This window comes from Opisthorchis viverrini, assembly GCF_000715545.1.
Source record: "Opisthorchis viverrini unplaced genomic scaffold opera_v5_331, whole genome shotgun sequence".
In the NCBI taxonomy this organism is placed as follows: Eukaryota; Metazoa; Platyhelminthes; class Trematoda; order Opisthorchiida; family Opisthorchiidae; genus Opisthorchis; species Opisthorchis viverrini.
The window spans coordinates 429,938-445,931 of record NW_008751977.1 but is presented as its reverse complement, the minus strand read 5'-3'; the positions used below and the strand labels follow the sequence as shown (position 1 = coordinate 445,931).

Sequence of the window (15,994 nt, the reverse complement as noted above, 5' to 3'; positions counted from 1 at the left end):
ATTACTTTGCCACACACTCCTGGTAAACTGACTTATTGGGTAGCCAGACCACTGCAGATTATTGTTTGTTCGCTGACCTGGGCCAACGACGAACTATTTTAAAGAGAACAATTGTTAGTGAGTCTGTTCCATCTGATCTCTTTATTTTTGTCTACCAAACCTAGCGTAATTATTTTTAATTCTTTGCCACACACTCCTGGTAAACTGACTTATTGGGTAGCCAGACCACTGCAGATTATTGTTTGTTCGCTGACCTGGGCCAACGACGAACTATTTTAAAGAGAACAATTGTTAGTGAGTCTGTTCCATCTGATCTCTTTATTTTTGTCTACCAAACCTAGCGTAATTATTTTTAATTCTTTGCCACACACTGCTGGTACAAATTTGGTGAGCCGGAGTACTTCTAGATATTTTTTTGAAAGCTTTTCCTTTAAAGTCGTCGTAATTTTTTTTGCCCGGTGATTATGGAGGCACACTTTGACTCACCGGATTTAGTCGAGAACCCAATTAGCATACGTCTGCCAGACTACAATCCAGGCAACCCAAGGGTATGGTTTCACCAGGTGGAGGCCGTTTTTGCTACCCGACGCATCACTTCCCAAGCCACCCGGTTTTCCTATATTGTCCAGCATCTTCCTTGTGATGTAGCAACAAGAGTTGAAGATCTGTTGGAAGATATTCCTAAGGAAAATCCGTATGACGCCCTTCGAGCGGCCGTCATAAGTCGGATAGGGAAATCAGAAGACAAAATGCTGCCGGATTTATTCACCACCGTCGAACTTGGGGACAGATCGCCATCGCAACTGTTGCGAGTGAGCAACTTGTGATTCGTCACTGTAGTTTTTCGAGCGTGTGACGTTTTTGTACCTTTATTTTACTTCCATTATAACACTACGTATTTCACCAATTGCATAATCGTCTTTTGTTTAAATACGAAAAGCTACAAAAAACGCGCACTTGTACAATTTCATTTAATACGAGCGTCGTCACGTGCTTCGACTCTCTCTTCTGATTTCGCTCGCGCCTGCAGCGGTCATTCGCGAGTCTCATGTACTAACTCTGGTACCCAAAACATTTCAGACATCTTCGGGATCTATTATATGTGGGGACTATTCAGAAGAAGACCTCTTGATCAACATAATTGGATTATTGTTTGTTCGCTGACCTGGGCCAACGACGAACTATTTTAAAGAGAACAATTGTTAGTGAGTCTGTTCCATCTGATCTCTTTATTTTTGTCTACCAAACCTAGCGTAATTATTTTTAATTCTTTGCCACACACTCCTGGTAAACTGACTTATTGGGTAGCCAGACCACTACTGGATGAATCATTTATCTTTGCCTTTTAAACAGAGTATTTGATCTTCCAACTTGGGGACAATGAGCACGCAGCGTGATCGTTACTGAAAGAGGCTGGCGCAGCCTAGTTTCAGGAGAGAAACAAACGTTTCGGAGGGTTTGGTCTGAACATACTTCTTAAGCGTTAATTATAGTTGAAGGATGAGCGCTTGATATTGTAGAGTTTTTCATGTTGTTTTAGGGTATATATAGCATGGGTGCACAGCTTGGTTGTTGGCCCCTTCGCAATCCAACTGCAACCATGACGAACAGACCAACAACCAAGAATTTTTCATATCTAAATGATTGTAATGTTTCCGCGGGTTGGATCACTTGGGATAAATCCACGTTCGTTTCTACGAAACTGTGGGATTTCCAAGTTGCCAGCTTCACGGAGGTATTCAAATCTCAATGCCCTTTTAAGTTATATGTTGTTAAATTGGACGAAGTTTCAAGTTCATCTAAAAGTGCCCATTTGCATAAGATGACCAGTTTGCAGGCAAAGCGGCCGCTGGCTATTCCACAGTGAGGTTGAGTTCTCGAAATCCGCGGCATTTTCAGACTTGTCACTTCATAGTGTAGAATGTCTCTGTATAATGTATATGCTCCTATATTATTGAAAATCCTCTACTATGGCGATTTGTTTAAGTGAACGAAATCTCCAGGTGAATAAACACCGCCGACTGAATACGTGACCTGATGATAAAAAATCGCGAATTGTGGAAAAGTTTGACTCACATACAGTGAACGTGACTTTCAGGTATTCTTCCACCGGAATAGATTTCCTCAACAATCTAAAATCTAAATGTCCTTTGGAAATGCAATCTATGCGTAGGCGCATTCGTGCAAACAAATTTTGGTCGATGATTCTTTGTTGCCAGTAAAAATTCCGTAGTGCATGCTAATTATTTGCTAAACATCGTACACGTTAGCTGGCAAATCACAGAGTTTTTCATTATAGGTTCTGAATTATGCTAGAAAGACCTCGAGGTTCATCGATCTTAACCGACGCTCACCACTAACATGCGTCTAGGGGTACGCTATGGCTAACTAACTAGCTACATAGAGCCTACGTCGATAATACCAGACAGCTGAACGATCTTAACCGACGCACACCACTAACATGCGGCCAGGGGTACGCGATTCCTCACTAATCCATCCATAGATAACGGAAAAAAGGCTCAAAATGGACGTCTTGAAATTTTGAGATATATTGGTCGCTTTGAAGTTTGCATATGTCCTTCTGTAAGGCGTATTTATTTCTTCGTGAGGAGCGCTCATTTGGCCGTTGAAGTCCTGAAATGATAGGAAGATATAATTCAGGCTATCGAAATATCACCATAAGGCGGGTGGCCGACAAACAGGTAGAGATACTTTCCCCAAAATTCACTGCAGCGACTATGCCGTCGTAGATGCCTGTTCACACAATGCCATCTTCAGCGGTTATTTTGCATGCCTGTTTACTGCACCTCTCAAGAAATACGAGACTTACATGTAATGCATAGGACCTCATTAACAGACAAACTTTTCGGAGGCGATGGGTCACACCAAATCATCTTCGTCTCTTTCATCTAGCTGGCGTTCTGCAGAGTTAGTCGTAGTTGTCAGACATACACTCACGGCTGTCGAGTAGTTCCTCTGTGGACCCGAAAACACGGACGCACACAGACTTACGGAAAAAATTGTGCCGGGAATCTGTGCTTTGGTCCAGGTCAACATCATATGATGCCCTCTTTGCGGACCGGGCAGCAAGCACGCACACGCGTTTTCTGGATGGGCCCGGAGCTAAGAACCAAAGGTGACTTATTTTCATGTGGACTCACCTTTGGGACAAGCCTGAAGAGCACCACCACATAGTGGGCAGGGTTCACCGCCACAACAGTCGGCGTGATATGACACGCGATCCGTTGTACACCAGCAGTCACTGGTAGTAGTAGGCCGGTCACAGTGCACACAGAATCCCGAGTCAGCGTTTCCAGACCGCCATCTGGGTTGAGGCGCAGTATCCTCGACCACCAACGGCAGATCGTCGGTTGCAGACTTTGAGGCTTGACGCAGCAGGATTTCGCCCTGAACAATCAGCCGCTTAAATATGGCGGTGGCCCTCCTGGGTTCCAGCCTCTGAAGCTTATCCATCACCCGATTCAGTTGCTTACGAAGACCGTCGAAAGCTGTCGGGGGTGGTTTGGGAACAAGTGTAAGTGGTACACCTTTTCCCGGTAGGTTGTAATCTGACAGCCATCGTTGGTGGATTGGAAAGCAAGCTAAGAAAAAGTCAATGATGAATAGTTCTTACTGCTCGGAACGGACTGATCTCGAAATACAGAGAACAGGTGCACACAGGGGAGCCACATCGCCTGGTAGAAAGGGCACGTGCATTCTCCAGCACAGGTGTCGACAGTCTGGGAGCATCTAAGTGTTTGCACCACAAACTATGAGTTAGTTTACGGAGCTCGACCTCACCTTGTTTGTTTCGACACTTTCATACGGCAGCCGCGGCGGTCGCGGACCCAAGTGTCTCAAAACGAGAGAGCATGCATATGTCGTCATTCGACAGACTACGTTTAGAACGTAGGCGTCACCCTCCAGGATTTGCCGCCTGTCGCAGTGGTACGACGTATGCATCTCAAACTCCCGCATGAGCCACTCGGCGTGCCGGGACACCTTTTGAATGGCATGCTCCAACGTGTCGGAGTGGTGCACCTGATCTTTAAGGCGCCCGTTCGCATTCTCCAGTCGGTTGTTGGTCACATTACCGAAATGAACCATTCCGGACTGTGCGTGTATGGCCCATTTTCGGGTGATGTACAACCAGCGAGCCGTAAGATAGGAGAGAAAACGGGGGTCGGTTCGACGCAGAAGCTGTAGATCTTGTCGGAATCTGTGTGCTTGTAATATGATGAACATAAAACCTACTGTACAGCATTGTCCAGGCGAGCCATGCGGTGAAATATGTGCCGGCTGTTCGCAGAATGTGTCTGTGACCATAAATACATGGATATTAAATGATACATACGTGCTTCCTGATGGCTTTGCGGACGTGAAAGTAGCAAAGCATAATGTCACAGCCGAACACTACTCTTGCCGCACGCATTTGCGCCGCCAACTTGTCCATTACGAAGGTCCTGACCGGATACGCTTCGCCCATCATTTCTTTGAACAAGCCGAACAGTTTACGCATGGGAGCAAACTGCTCGCTCTCTACGAACGCATACATAACCGGACGCCCGGTTCCCATGCCGTCCGTTATCAAGAATGTGTATAGTTTATATCTAAATACCGAATATTAGATGCTTTAAAAAAACTTACCCAAGGCGGTTTGTTGCATGTGTCCCGTCCACATTCACTACGTCGGGAAAGCGTCGGAATAACGCTATCTGCTGCCATCGGGAGAAACATATGTGGCTATAGTGACCTTCCTCTCCCTGACACACAAGAACGCGTCCGGTCTCCCGAAGTTTTGCCAGGACCGAAGGCATATCATCTGCTACATTAAAACCCAACCATTAGGCACCTACTCAACATAGCCGGTCGACACTTCCGGCGGTAGTTGTGTATATCCTTAGTTGTAAGAATCTTTCCGAATTCATCCGCCACAAACTGCCGCACCTCAGATGACGGCGTTCCATATCTCAGCAGGGCCTGGCATGTGCCCAACTCGTCTTCGGTTAAGCGTCGATTGACTGGAAGCCGATCGTAAAGAAACTTTGACAGTTTGTGGTTGTGTTCCAGAAAATAAGACGTCACTGCCAGTTGGTTCCTTTGCCTCCGTAGACAAAACCGCACTGGGCAGCTGGTGCTTCGCGTACTTTTTTTATTAGAAATTACGCTCGGCTTACTAGCTTCTTCGGATTCCACGGCTTTCCGTTTTTCTTGGAGGGCGCCTGCTGCATTTGTAGTACACCCATTCGTAACGCAAAATAGTGTTGGTGCTTCGATTACTGGATGAACGCACAAATATCACAAAGTTATCCTTCATGTATTCATTTAAGGTCTTCTCAAATGCCGTGAAGGATGAAAACGATACACCCACAAATTTCTCAAAGAAAGCCACTCCCGAAGCCATAGCAGACGAAGTTCAAAGCCGAATGTGCGCCAATAATTTTCAAATGACACCGATTAAAACAAATCGCAAAAAATGACGGCAGATTAGGGGGTTTTCAGTGTACGCATATATGCAAAGAAGTGCAACATTTTGACGTTAAAGATTTATTACGCCCGCAGGGGTTTTACAGAAAAATGCATGTGTGTCTAGCCGCTGGCGGCAAAGAGGCCGCCGGCGATTTGCACATTCAAATTAGTTTCGCCGAAAATCTAGAGTATTCGAAGTTGTGATTTTAACGGGAGTTAGTTCAACCCATTTGCACCCTCTGGTGATGTTCCGCTTATAACATATGTTTAAGTGAGCAAAAGTTCAAGGTCGCGGACGATCGGCGATTTGCGTTTTCCTACCGGTTGACGCGACATAAAATACGAAATGGCACTTACGCATATTTTTGCATTATTCGGTGTTCTTCAAGAATGAAAACCATCTAAAGAATGTCTGATGCAAATTTCACCCAGAAGAATGGCTGTTGAAGTTTGTTTGCTTTACACTCCTTAGGTTTAACAATCGCCATTATAATCGCAAAATATATTTTATTCAGTGAACCTGGTCACATCTTTTCCCGTGAACCTCAACTCTCATTGATTACATCATTGTCAGACAAAAGCATGCACTGTGGAGTGGCAACGCGCGGCCAACTCTGTGGATCGTCCACTTTCCCAGATATTCATAACTAAATTGTAGATAAGACGGCGTCACGAAATAGCTGCAGGCATTACTCCTATTGTGGATATGACGCTCTGTAGATGGTGACCGACTTAAAGCACCATGATAACGGTAACGACTATCACTCACCTCGACTACTTATCGTAAATGGTTGGTCCGTGTCTATGTGCGACGCTGATTATGGAGTCTCGCCTATACACGGTAGCGGAATCCAATGACCAACCATGGTCATTCATACCCATAACCATACGCGATGCCGCTAATCGTTGCTACCCATGTAACGGTGATACTACTGATCGGGAGGCACGCGAGTAGTATGAGTTGTTTGTAGAATTTCGCTCTGCATCGATGGAAAAAGGGAATTCTGTTGCGGAATTCGTGGGGCCACCTTGTAACATTTGCTTGGATTTGATCGACGAATGAGTGGAGGCAACTAATCTCTAAGAAAACTCGTTCGGGAGAAGATCTGTGTCCAGTTTTTGGAACTAAGATGCAGATGAGAGTTTCGCTTCCGTGTTCAATGGTCTGTAACCGGTCAGTTGGCATTTCCGAATAAATAACTCCCCATCGAAGGCCTTCTTCCTTTCGCGCATAGAAACACCAGCCCAGTATCCATGCGGGCCGGCAAAAACAATAATAATATTTATTCCCCAACTAGTGGGTAGCATACCGTCGGGCATGACCATAGTATTGCAGTCAGAATAAAGGGGGTTTGTGTTAATGGGAAAAGGGAAAGTGACGTAAACAGTAAACCTTATTGGAGTAGAGTTTATCACACCTGAGGTGGCATGGGTAGGAATTCAAAATTACAAGGTCTCTTTATGTCCTATGGAGAGCATATCAGATGGCACGAGATCTGAACGTTGAGGTTTAAAAGTGGCGGGCAAAGAAAACAATACAAGTGAGGGCATAACAAAGAGCTTCCAGACTGGAACATGAGAAAAAAAAAAAAAAACTTCAAACTACAGGAAGTGTAGGGCCGGAATAATGGATATGGAGATGCAGCAGAGCTGCCACGACATGGCAGGCCGGTTTGAACTAAAGTCCGGAACCGTCACTAGGGCTTCATGGCCTTGGGCTATGGCGGATGGCCACGGAAAGGTATGTGGGGGTGGTGTAGTGGGGTAAAAATGTATTACGGACAAACGGTAGCAGGAAACGCAGAAGTACAGTGTGCAGTGAAGCGACTCACTAGTGTTGCAGATGAAGCAGGGTCGAGTGTAAAAGTTTCTTGGGAAACGAGTTCACGCAAGCTGAGCAATAATTGACTCATTCGGTGAGGAGTACGAATAAAAGCCGTCGAGATCTTTGCATCTGGCAGAAGGTTCGGCAGATTGAAATGAACGCCTTCCGGTGGTGGCCGGGAACAATGAAGGTTGATTGTGGTTGTCGGTATGGGAACCAGTGAGCGAGAGGGCCTGGACAAACTTAAGAGGGGAACAATTGCGGGTATGCTATCAAACCGGGTATTCCAGCGCCGTACCATCACTGCACTGAAGTACTTCGGTTTCTGGACAGCCCCGTGGTGGACGTCGTGAATTAGGTTGTTAGGCTGAGATGTGCAGTCTTGTTGTTGTTTTCCCTTTTATTTTCAGATCGGGGATCCCTTCCTTCGTGATGCACGAATCGGGTGGAGTTGACAACAGCCAAACAGATAGTCCATAGCGCGCATTACCACGGGTCGAAGCTTGGGGAGAAAATGAAATGAGATGAGATCAATAGGGTCTGGAGAGTTATAGGGGTTATCAGACAGGATATAGTCCTTTAATAGGGAAAAAAATGATCGTCTACCACAGTTATGGAAGGACATCAGGTGATTAAACAAGACAGGATAAGGATGAATCTGTACTCAGTAGTGTAGTCATCAGAGTGAAGCTAAGATTGTCAATATAACTATACTACCTGAGACAGGACAGTTTACTGCATGTGGGCTAAGAGGCGGTGTGGTGAGGGTAAACCAAACTCGTAACGACTGGGGGGTGTAAATTCCTGGGGGTTGTTAGTAAGAAGGACAATACTAGGACAATCTAGGAAGGAAGGTGGATGCGAGGGAGAAGGTCCCCAGTCCCCGAAGCACTACTATCAGCCTTAATCAGTGAGTGGTGCGTGACGAAGATTTTTCGATGCTATCCTCGGATGTTGATAGTGGAGAGTCGGGAGTCTAAATGTATGTTTATATGTGTTGTATGTGTCCACTCCTGGGAGCAGCAAATTTGGTTTGTCATTTTTGTTTGGTTGACGAGGTAGGTTTTGGCGCGGTGTAGCCTCGATATTGACGAAGGCAGCTACAGCAACGCACGTCGACGTAGGCCATGGGCATCGCAGAGTTTCTTCTGGCTATCCCAGGTATATTGATTTTTTATTGAATACTTTTGGACAGGCGAAAAGGCCAGTTTTTGTTATTGTTTATGGCATTGCCAAATAGCTCAACCGAGGCGAGGCCAACACCAGCAGTAACAATCAGAAAACAGCAGTGCTCTTTTTTTTATTTCCCGAATTTAAAGGCCAGGCTCAGAACCACCGGCGATGGGCGATGCACCCGTGCTACTGGAGGGGTGGTGGGTATACGAACGCACCATGGTGCAACGTAACAGAGCGACCCTCTCTGCAGGGCGTACCCATCCACCACACGAGGTTTTCATCCCTCGTGCATGCTACCAGATCTGCAAGGTGGAAAACCATCCAAGCAGTCAAAGTGCGGTTTTGTGCATTAATAGACTACTCCAGTTACCAGTTTTTTTTCGGTCGGGGGAAAGCAAGGCCAGTAAAAACAGCTCAATCAATTTGGACAAGCAGACAGCAAACAGTCGCTGGCAGAGGCAAGTCGCGGAGGAGGCAGTGAAATGACAGTTGCCAATGTGACAGTGGGGACGGCAAAGTGATACTCAGTGCGAGTGCACTATGGCTAAACGGCGCCTGAACGTTGGTGTGAGCTACCATGTCTAGCAGAAGCGTACCGCGTAGTTGTGTGTGTTTAGTGAACTGTGGAGCAAATCATCATGTGGATTCGATGTAAATACATCGGTGTACAATGTGCCATAGTAGTGAGGAAAAGCTGACTTTTGTTTCGTTTTTGTCAGTTAGAGTTTAACCGACAGCACCACTCACTAGACAGAGCTGGTAGGGTAATCCGGGGTAGGGATTTGACTAGAACGATGTATAGGTTGGTTGAGAAAGAAAAACAACTAGGCCGGTAACACAACATACTCAGATCAAGTAAGCGTTTAAGTCCTGCAGTGGCTTGAGGTGGGGAAGGTAGGATGACTGGATCTTCTACTTGCCTACTAACATTATCGTCGCTATACTCAAATGTGTACTGGACCTATTTCATATAGGGGGTCGGGGGGTAGTTGGATTTTAAGTAGGACGGCAGCAGTTTCACAAGTAAGGAATTTGTCCAGGGACTGAGAAAAAGTGTGATGATGCGCGATGTTTCGCAGCTGCTCAGGAAGGCTGTTCCAGATGCGAGCGTAGTAAACTAAAAAGAAGTAGTGACGTATGTTTGTACGAGCTGGGGGGGATACTAAAAGGTTGTAGGAGTTACGGAATCGGTAGCGAGGACGTGAGTTAACGTTGGGTCTAGCCTCTGCTATAAAGGCCTTTTTGTGCAGCAGGCGGTGTAGGAGAGTTAGATTTATCTTAAACCGTCTGAGCCATAGTGGCTCGAGGCCAAGGGTTTGGCAGCGAGAGCGGTAAGAAAGAGGGTTTGACCGAGGGAACAGCTTTTTTGTGAATGAGCGTTGGACGTTTTCAAGTGCGAGCCTACAGCTTTGAGTATAAAAGGAGGAGAACATGGGACAGAATTCGACGATTGGCCGTACGCATAGCTTATAAATTGCAACCATTGTGTCTGGAAGGTGAAAGGAGCGCAGGATTAAAAAACTGAGCCTGCGTGCTCGGGCAACCTGAAACTGCACCTGGCAGGAGAAGTTAAATGTACAGGAGTATCTGAGGCCAAGATCTTTGATATCCGCTGAATGAGTGATGGGATTTCCATTTATTATGAAAGCATCAGCCGGGAGGGAACAGCGGCAGGAAGTTATGTAGGATTTCGTGGAGGAGAAGCTTAGACCGGAGTCGTTTGACCAACGAGTCAGCGAGTCTAAGTCTTGCTGAATCTGGTGAAACGTAAGAGCTCGTGCTGATGGGGGGAATGTGTACGCTATTTTTATGTCGTCCGCGAAAAGGAAGACTTTACCATGGGATACGGCACCGAAGACGTCGTTGATGTACAGCAAGAAGAGGATGGGGCCTAGCACACTTCCTTGGATGACTCCACTAGTGATCGATAGTGGTGATGATTGTATGTCCCCAATTTGTGTTACTTGAGTCCTGTCAGATAGGTAGGAGGCGAACCACTGAAATAAGGTTCCAGTGATGCCAGCGGTACTAAGTTTGTGCAGCAGAGATGCATGGGGGACCTGGTCAAAGGCTTTTTGAATATCCAGGTAAATTGTTACAGTGGAGTTCCCGGCGTCGTAGGCTGCTGTGATGGTCTCGAAGAAGTGGAGCTGGCAGCTACTAACGGATCTTTGAGACAGGAAACCATACTGCCGGTCATCTATGGCATTAGTTGTCAGTAGAAACTTGGTTAATGGACCTTTGACCAGACGTTCAAGGGTTCTCATAAGGAGGGATGTATGATGGATTCCCCTGTAGTTAGATGGAGTTTGCCTAGATCCGGATTTAAAATGAGGGCGGATTACAGATTTCTTCCACTGGGAGGGGACGACTCCATAGTTTATGGAGTGGGTGAAAAGATTTAGTGCAAGTATTCCAATATCTCGGCCGCCTTGTTTCAGAATACTGGGTGGAAGGCCGTCGACCCCTGGCAAAACAGAGTCCTTAATCTTAAGAAGAAGGGAAGAAACATCAGCTAGGGAGATTGTGACGTTACTGAGAGTAGGGTGGTTTCCCTGACCGTTCACACTTTGGAGGTAAACAGCGGTGGGTAAGGGTTTGGAGTTGGGTGGGAGGGCTAAGTAGCAGCTGGCGAAGTAAGAGTTCAGATGGTCTGCTATGTTGACAGGATTTGTGATGGGGCTACCATCCGAGGAACGCAAACAAGCTATTGAGTGGCTGTTTGGGGTACTACGTCTACGGAGCAGTCGGCTGAGTAATTTGGATTGGGATGGAGATCTGAGGACGGTGTTCTCTTCTCGGCGTTCGAGAGATACCCGCAAGGATTCTCGGTTAGTAGAGAGTTTGTTGATGAGAATTAGTAATGAGAAATCCTGAGATTTCCGATATTCTCTGCTAGCTCGGTGTATTTTGGCGTCCAAGGTTTTTAATAATCTGTCGTGGCCGGAGATACTGGCGTGAAAACGTTTTACAGGAGAAACTAGACGAAAAGCAGTCAGTAGGTTATGGTAAAAGATGTCACTGACGCGGTGTGTATTTCTCGACAGGAAGAAGTTGTCCCAGTCCTGGGAAGCCAGCGTGGACGAAAAAGCTTGTAAAATATCCGGTGAGAGGAGATGAAACTTGGATGGACTCAGGGAAGCCGTTTGGCGATAGCTGGCTACGTTGCAAGAAACGACGCAGTGGTCACTTCCTGGGAAGCGTGGACCAACCGTAGCTGTAGCCAAATGGCCGTCGTTGGAGAATATTAGGTCCAAAGTGTGTAGGCCACGAGTGGGACTACGTACAATTTGGGACCAGCCCTCCACACCCAGTTGTGCAAGCAGCGGGGTATAACGGGTGGGGCCCGTGGTGGAGGACCAGGAAATGTCCGGCAGGTTAAAGTCACCCAAAAGTAATTTAGACGGGTGAGGAAGGGCATGTGCAGTAGAGATAATGCTGGAAAGATCAGCAATAGAGGCGGGGGAGGGGGCAGGTGGCAGATAGATACAACCTACTAGTACAGGTTGTTTGGTATATTCTATTGATATCCAAATGGTCTCTGGTATCCCTTCCAGAGAAGAATCGTCAAATGGGGTTGCACGAAGTTCTGACTTGGAATAGATGGCACAGCCACCACCCCTTGACTTTTTCCTATCGGAGCGGTGAGTATCATAGCCGGGGATTGATATGGCCGTGTCAGGAGTTTCATCTGTGAGCCATGTTTCAGTCACACAGATTATGCTTGGTCGTGCAACGGCTCCAATTGCCCGGATATTATGGATTTTGGGGAGTAATGAGCGGGCATTGAACAACATTATCGACATGCTCATTGGCGAGCAGACGGTACTAAGTAGGAACTTTGTAACCTCACTTACGGTGGGGTCTAGGACTGGGAGGACTGGGCACCTGGAGGTGGGGTAATATGAAACAGGGTTCGGGGTCTGGGAGAGGGTATTCAATATTGGTGGTAGATGGGTAAATCGTCGTTGAAATAGGTTTGAACCCACGGCAGGAGGTACTGTATCAGGCTCAGTATAGGGTACGGAATGGCTTTGGGAGGAGAGTATGCAGTTGAATGTAGAGTTGTCGGCTGTGTCATCTGAGTCGGCAGGTATGGAGGGAGATAGGATGTAAAAGGGGGTGGCGGCTGTGGAGGGATGGGTGGTCGCCGAAAATGGTATTCAGGCGGGACGAAGGCTGGTGGCTTGGGTAGTGGAAACGGATGAGGGTCGGAGCTGGTCATGGGTCGTTGTGGATACAAGCTTCCAGGCGCGTGGCGTGTATGGCTTGATGTGTTTTTTAAAGAGGGTGAGGCTATATATGGCTTCGGAGGAGGCAGAGGAGGTAGCAGGTGAAGAGTGGGAATTTGTGGATTTTGCACAGGCAGGGGCGTTACAATACCAGGCTTTGATAGTAGGTGTTTGAGCCCGAGGGCGCGCTTTGGTGGAAAAGGGCGAAGTGTCATTAGGTCAGGGGGTCTGAAGCGAGAGACTGTGTTCCCATCTTCGACTGTAGCACCGGATAGGGGCTGGAAAGATTTTGCGTCCGACATCACAGGGGGTGATTGCTTTGGTGCAATTGATGTCTGAGGAGGCACAGGCGGGTGTCCAAGGGTAGAAGTGGAGGGCTCGTGGTCAGGAAAATGAGATGCAGGCCTGGTGACCATTGTGAGGGTCTGTGTGGCTTTCGGCCGCAAGTTGTCGTGACGGTATGGCGGGCTTTGGCGAGGAGCGACTCCAGGATAATGGGGGGCTGTGCTGCAGCTTCGAGTTTTAGAGGATAGGGGGTCAGCCCTGGTATTTGGGGGAGTGGCTGTAATACCGATTGGTTTGGAGCAGGCTGTACTGATGTCGAGTACGGAGGGGTGTTCAACGGAACTGGAGGGGATTTTAAAGGAGGACGGACCAGTTGAAAGGTCCGGTAAGTCATTGGTTGAATCTGGTGTTCTCCGACAGCTATGTGCAGATGTATCACCGGCGATATGACTTTCACAACTTTCCGAGGGGCTGGTTTTATGAGTAGTTTGCGACTGAGTCACATCGGGAGCATTTATTGGTACGGATTGTTGAACAGAATATGGATTTGTTCGATGCTTATCAGTAGTCGGCTGCAGAATTTCGGAGAGTGGGTTTCTTGTGAGCTGTCTTTGTAGTCTGGTACGAGCAGCCCTGACTTTTACGGTCTGGAATGTCTGGGTCGAGGACAGAAGGGCCTGAGATGTTAACAGGCGCCTTGCATCGTCTTCATCTCTAAATTGCACTAGTATTGGGCATCGCAAGGAGGGTTTCGACTTTCGCAGCCGCCGGACTGTACAGACTGTGTCATGCATGTTACATGCTGTCAAGATGGCGGCTTTTGTGCGTTCTATCGGGATGCGGTCGGGGGCATTATATAGTAAGACATGTTTACGGCTTTCCATACGCCGACTAATTTCCGAGGCGAGCATGTCAATAAAGACTGACGCTTTTGCAAGATCTGATGGATCGCATATTGCATCAGGAGTTAGAAGGCAGGCAATTGGTTGCATGATACGATAGGATAACAGTTCATTCTCCACCTTATGCACACGAGCACTGAGACTTGCCAGGTCGGTGTGGAGCTGAGATTCATTTGGTGAAGAGGATGAAAGGCAGCTACCGGGTACGGCAGGAAGGGAAATGTCAGTTAGTACAACTGAGCAGGTAGAATTTAGCTGGGACAATCTATCGACTCGCCTTTGAGGATGATGAGGTTTAGTGTTATGCCTTTTGCCTGCAAGGCGCTTCTTTGGAAGCAATGGGGAGAAGGATGATGGGGAATCAGGGTCTAGCAAGCGCTTAGAGGAAGATGGGATTGGTGGCATTGTTTGCTTCAAATCAGGTAATAGTAAGCCTCAGTGGGATTATGCTAGCGAGCTTATGCTCAGTGTGGCCTAATCAAGCTAGGAACAGTTTGAGGGGTGGTTAGGTGCGGTCAAAAACGGGATATCTAAAATAGGTAGCGAAATGCTCTACTAGGGTAACTAAAACGCTACGGTAGGGCTAGGGTCCCGAAAAAGTTTTTACAACACCTGACCTTGAGATTCAAGCTTTAACTATTCGTGATAGCTTGATCTGGCGGCTTTTCATGCTCATTAATGAACTCGATCCCGGCTTACCAGCTATATATCGTAACTGCTAGGTCCGTGTCCATGCGTGGCGTTGATTAGCCGGTAACCTAATACAATCCAATCTCTCGTACTCGTAACAGTACGCGCTGTCGCTTTACTTTGCTACCAATGAGAAACACCGAGCCAGTATTTATGCGAACCGATGAATACAAGGCTTAAAATATGCACACATACCTAATCCCATGACGAGCGACGGGCCCCATGGACACAACTCTACGCGATATCACCTACCTCCACTACTTTTTGAAACTGCTAGGCCAGTGCCTATATGCGACGCTGACTATTACGCCTCAGCTGTGCGCAGTGTCCTAATTTAACTTCCAAAGATGAACCGTCATACCCATCAATGTGCGCGCCCTCGCTTATATCTGCTCTCTATGGTGAGCACCAGGCCAGTGTCTATGCGGGGGGATTAAAATGAGGCTCCAACTATGTATCATATCTTAACCTAAAAAACCAGCGATGGCCCGTCATACTCGTAACCGTAGTTGATCTCACCTGCAGGGGTTACTGATAGTAACTCCGGGCCCATGCACATGCTCGTAGCTGACTATAATGTCCCAACTATACATAATAAACTAATCCAACGGCCAACGCCGGTCCTTCATATCCATAAGTCGTCGACCTGCCAACACCCCATGCCTGAAAAATTCACAACCACCTTTAACAAGTCACGTTTCTCTTCAGTGGTTGCATCGGAACAAACACACTGGGTGGTCAATCCCCTTCTCAGATTGTGCTGTTCAGACTGTTCTGAAAAAAGATATTATCAACTACAACTCGTGCACATTTTCCGCGATGTCATTTAAAAGAAATAATTAACCAAAGTTTCAGTGGATAATTCACCAATTGCTTAACAAGTCTATTTGTCCACAACGTCGCGCTGAACCTGGAGACTTAGTGTTATAAAGGTAAACTCACCACTTGCTGAATTAATCCAGTAGGCGATAACGAGGGTGCCGAGTGTGTATCGATGATTCGGCAGCGGGATTCGGGAACCACATGCATAATTCGGTGCAGCAAAACTAATGCTGGGTGTTTGCTCGTCAGTCGTAAGGCCGTGATCTGAGGGCCACACGCGTCCTCAAAGGTGCATCCATGGATGCAGCCGTAGCAAAGATCTAGTGTGTGGTTGGGTTCTTGGTGTCAAATCCGCTCTTCTGGAGCACTGAACCATAACTTTACTCGATTTCTGCTCTCAGGTACCGATACAATGTAGCCTAATAAAATCGACAGGTCGTTGCTCTCCATCAAAGTTCATACCCATCACATAATCAACCACGTTAGCAACCTAACCAACAAGGAGCGCCCTTCTGGGATTCATCCAACTCATTGATTACGTCGAAGTATTACAACCCGACTTCACTTCCGAAATCATGCCGACTGTATGAGAA

At 47.0% G+C, this 15,994-nt stretch overlaps 1 protein-coding gene across 1 annotated transcript in view; it reads left to right on the top strand.

The window, feature by feature from the left end:
* The window catches only part of T265_09948 (hypothetical protein), a gene marked incomplete at both ends in the record, with an annotated part of 46,658 nt that extends 41,178 nt beyond the window's left edge, over window positions 1-5,480 (top strand). Inside the window, 2 exons of the mRNA XM_009176178.1 lie at window positions 437-812; window positions 5,331-5,480. Coding sequence (XP_009174442.1) covers window positions 437-812; window positions 5,331-5,480 — 526 coding nt within the window. The remainder of the gene's footprint in view (window positions 1-436; window positions 813-5,330) is intronic.
* Window positions 5,481-15,994: the final 10,514 nt, after the last annotated feature.